This window comes from Diachasma alloeum, unplaced genomic scaffold (genome assembly GCF_001412515.2).
Source record: "Diachasma alloeum isolate Michigan unplaced genomic scaffold, Dall2.0 Dall_scaffold_01778, whole genome shotgun sequence".
In the NCBI taxonomy this organism is placed as follows: domain Eukaryota; kingdom Metazoa; phylum Arthropoda; class Insecta; order Hymenoptera; family Braconidae; genus Diachasma; species Diachasma alloeum.
Genome location: NW_021681861.1, coordinates 14,797 through 18,281, shown reverse-complemented (window position 1 = coordinate 18,281; position 3,485 = coordinate 14,797). Strand labels below are relative to the sequence as shown.

Here is a 3,485-nt window from a genome sequence, read left to right as displayed (position 1 = left end):
AATCTCTTCAGCATAACGAATACCTTACGTACATCAAAGTAAATATAACATTTGAGCTCTTTGGAGCTGGCGAAGTGAGGAAAGCTAAACAGCACAGAGGGAGGTTAAGCCACGGATAAAATGCTAAGTCACATAATAAAAGAAAAATCAATGTTCTAAATGAGAAATTAGACCATGCTCATGAGTGCAATGCTTTTTATTGATGCCTTAAGGTAAATGTCCCGGTACCTGATTCAGTCCCAATAGCTTAATCGCCGAGTATCCGATTGCCAATTTCTTTCGATAAGTAATTATTTCTTCCCAAAAATGATAATATTTAATTTTTTAAAGAAGCGTAGGGTTTCAACGATTCTAACGAAATAAATTCCATGCGGTTGGTATTCCCAAAGAAATTTGGATTTAACAATTAAGGATAATCGGGCGAGGAGGAAATGTAGGAGGTGAGGCGGAGGAGTTTCTATTGTTTTCCTGCAGAAAACCAATCGCTGAACAAAAAAATTTATATGATACGTGCGTGTAACCGCATGGGTTTCAGTTGACTATAGTCAACTGGAAAGTAGCGGGTTTAAAGCGCCTACCCACACTCAACTGAAACCCGAAATAACGCATGACGCGCATGCGCATCACCTATTAAAAGAGAATAACAAGGAAGGAAATCTAATAGACGGAGAGCCAGTGACGTTTTTCCCTAAGTGATTTTATAAAAAATAGAATTATTATTGATAACTTGGTAAGTAAGCCTTTTTCACGTTTTGTCATGGCTGCCACTCCGCACCCCTTGCAATGACGGGATGCGAAGCGATTAAGGGTGGTGTCAACATTGGATTTTTAAGTGATACTATAAAACTTAATTTTTTGTTAATATTGAAGATCGATACTCCTAAATGCTGTAAATCATTTTGGCAGACGTGTCAATCATGTCCAACATGTGGGCAGACGCAAAATTGATTAATTAAATGAATATTATTTCCAAGTCATAGTATAAAGGTTGCCTTTTTTTTTATAAGTAAATTCATTCATTAACAAACTTTATGCAAATCGGCAGACGAATATGTGGTTGCAAACGCCCAGGAAAAATGATTGAAATCTCATGATTTTCAACGAAAGTGTTGGGCGAATACGGGGAGCTGGCGGGCGCGGGGCAGTGGAGGAGTGGGGAGAAAACGTATTAGAATTATGCGGCAACGCTGTAACGCCGTGAATCCGAGCGCTTCATTCAAATGAACACAACTGTATCGTTTTGAAAAATCCGTTGTTTTTTTTTTCTCCAACAAAAATTTATGCTCATGTCGACTTTCCTAATCAAGTCCCCCCAATTAAAACTATCCATATGAAATGCAATTATTTTTTTAAACCTCACCGTTCTACATTTCATTGCGCGAGATTTTCTGAAGGATTGGATTTTGGTTTTTTTCACTTCTATCATCATATTTGATTTCAAAATAAGCGAAGGTGCAGTATATTACTCACAGAAGAAATGACAAAATATCGAAACATCAAAAATCTGTTTTATTCATAGAACAACTATGCATATAAACTATGAAATTTAAATACTATAAGCTATAAATATATATCACCTGCAACGAACTCCTAGCAATATCCAGTTCGAAACTATATAAAGTGTATGTATTTATTATTTATTTGAGCATAAAAACTTAATCATTGAGAATCAGAGGTTGATAATTGTCGATACTAAGGTTGATCATTATCGATACCATTCAAGATTTGAGAGGATTTCCGATATATCAGTTTCTGACGAATTTTCATTTTACAGGGAAAGAAAACCTTCGTAAAAATTACGTTACTTTCGCGTAATCGTGGGGCACAATGCGTGTTCAGGAATTTTTATGGTTTGAAATGTAATTTTTAGCTGAACCCGCATGTAAAAAATCTGGAAAGTTTCGAAATTTCCCTTGATTTCCCATTCATTTTTAATGGACTACCTCCGAAAATTTACCATCGAAAGAATAGTTTTTGCCAGTATTACATTTCGCCCCACGATTACGTGAAAGTCACGTAATTTTTACGAGAATTTTCTCTCCGTGTATTGTTGAATATTAGTTTTATTATAAAATACTCATCATCTCAATCAATATTTTTTCCTATTGTCTCAATTCGCAAACATTTCTAGAATTATTAATTTCAAAAATGATCAGAGGAAGAGGTGGTGTTATGATAACCCCGAAAGGTTCTAATGACTAGAAAAAGTCTTTCATCAATGTTTAAATGTCTCTCTTTTACTAGAAATCTTCGCTTTCACTGTCCCAATCATCGTTAGCCTCGCTTCCAGAGTCGTCCAGTTCGTCATCTGAAAATAAGATTTCCAAAAATCAGTCAAAATTGGGTCATGCCTCGATTCACTCATCTCTACGCCAACATTTGAGTTTTTCAATTCTTACCTGAAACGTTCTCATCTTCACAGGATTTATCTGGTTGTATTACGACGTCTTCGACAAATTCTGGTAGTTGATCACCAGAAAACCACGCAAACTCGTACTTTCCTTCTTTCTCTGACCATCCATTTTCTTCTGGTTTCAAAGTTGACGGAAGTTTACAATGTGCGTTTCTCCAAACACTGGTTATGTATCTAGATCGCAGGTATTGTTGATACAACTCAACTTGACAGGGTGGCAAGTTGAACACTCTTCTGCAATTTTTTGGCTGTCAGCCAATGTTAGTTGGACAACAGCTGTATTTGTTGGAGAAAGATTGATGGGTGTGAGATAAGACATTTTCTGAGTTGGACTATGATCTTCATACATTTGGCTGTTGAATCCTACCCACATTGGTAAATCTGGAATTTTGAGAGCATACGAGATCATCCATAACAAATCCAATTTGTATGATAATGTGAGTCTCTTTGGATTCATATTTCTCTCCTGACTATCAACTGGCAATCGAGTGTGGACCATTCGCGGTTTCCTAAGGTACGGTTCTACATCTGGAATGATAGCGTCAAATGTTCTTCTTTTTTTACTTTTCTCCATCGATGATGTTGATATCGAGGTATTCTGTTGAGATATATCATCACTTCTATTATCTGGGCGTATGGGTGATGTCAAATGGGGTCTTTGAATATTCGGATCGGAATTTTCCGTTTCATCTTCAGATTCTGATCGGAATGGGGTAGGTGCTTCTGATTCTTTGAGAGTAGATTCATCAAATTGGAAAATTATCCCAACAGTATCGTGGAGAGTATCTTTGCCATTAGGAGTCTCAACGAACCGATCGAAGTTGTCATAAGCTACTCCAGTACTCAGATGAGGAACTAGTGAAACCCCTGGTGGGCACACCTGTGCAGTTTCAGTTGCAGCATAAGTTAATTCAGTTTCGAGTCCTTCCAAAACATTATAGCTACAACAATGTCCATACTTATTAACGATACTTATAATTTTTCTGCTATTTGTAAGGCTTTTTAAGGTGATCCCAAGACTCATATGTTTACTGGGCTTGACTTGCCCATTGGATACCGCATAAATGACATC

General features: G+C 36.8%; 1 protein-coding gene across 1 annotated transcript; it reads right to left on the bottom strand.

Annotated features, from left to right (window-relative positions):
* Positions 1–2,240: 2,240 nt before the first annotated feature.
* LOC114841645 lies at positions 2,241–3,485 on the bottom strand (the record flags this gene model as incomplete). The annotated part of the gene is made up of 4 exons (XM_029126703.1): positions 2,241–2,308; positions 2,400–2,647; positions 2,761–2,973; positions 3,070–3,485. Coding segments are annotated over 4 exons (945 nt in total), but the record flags the coding sequence as incomplete, so codon positions are not given.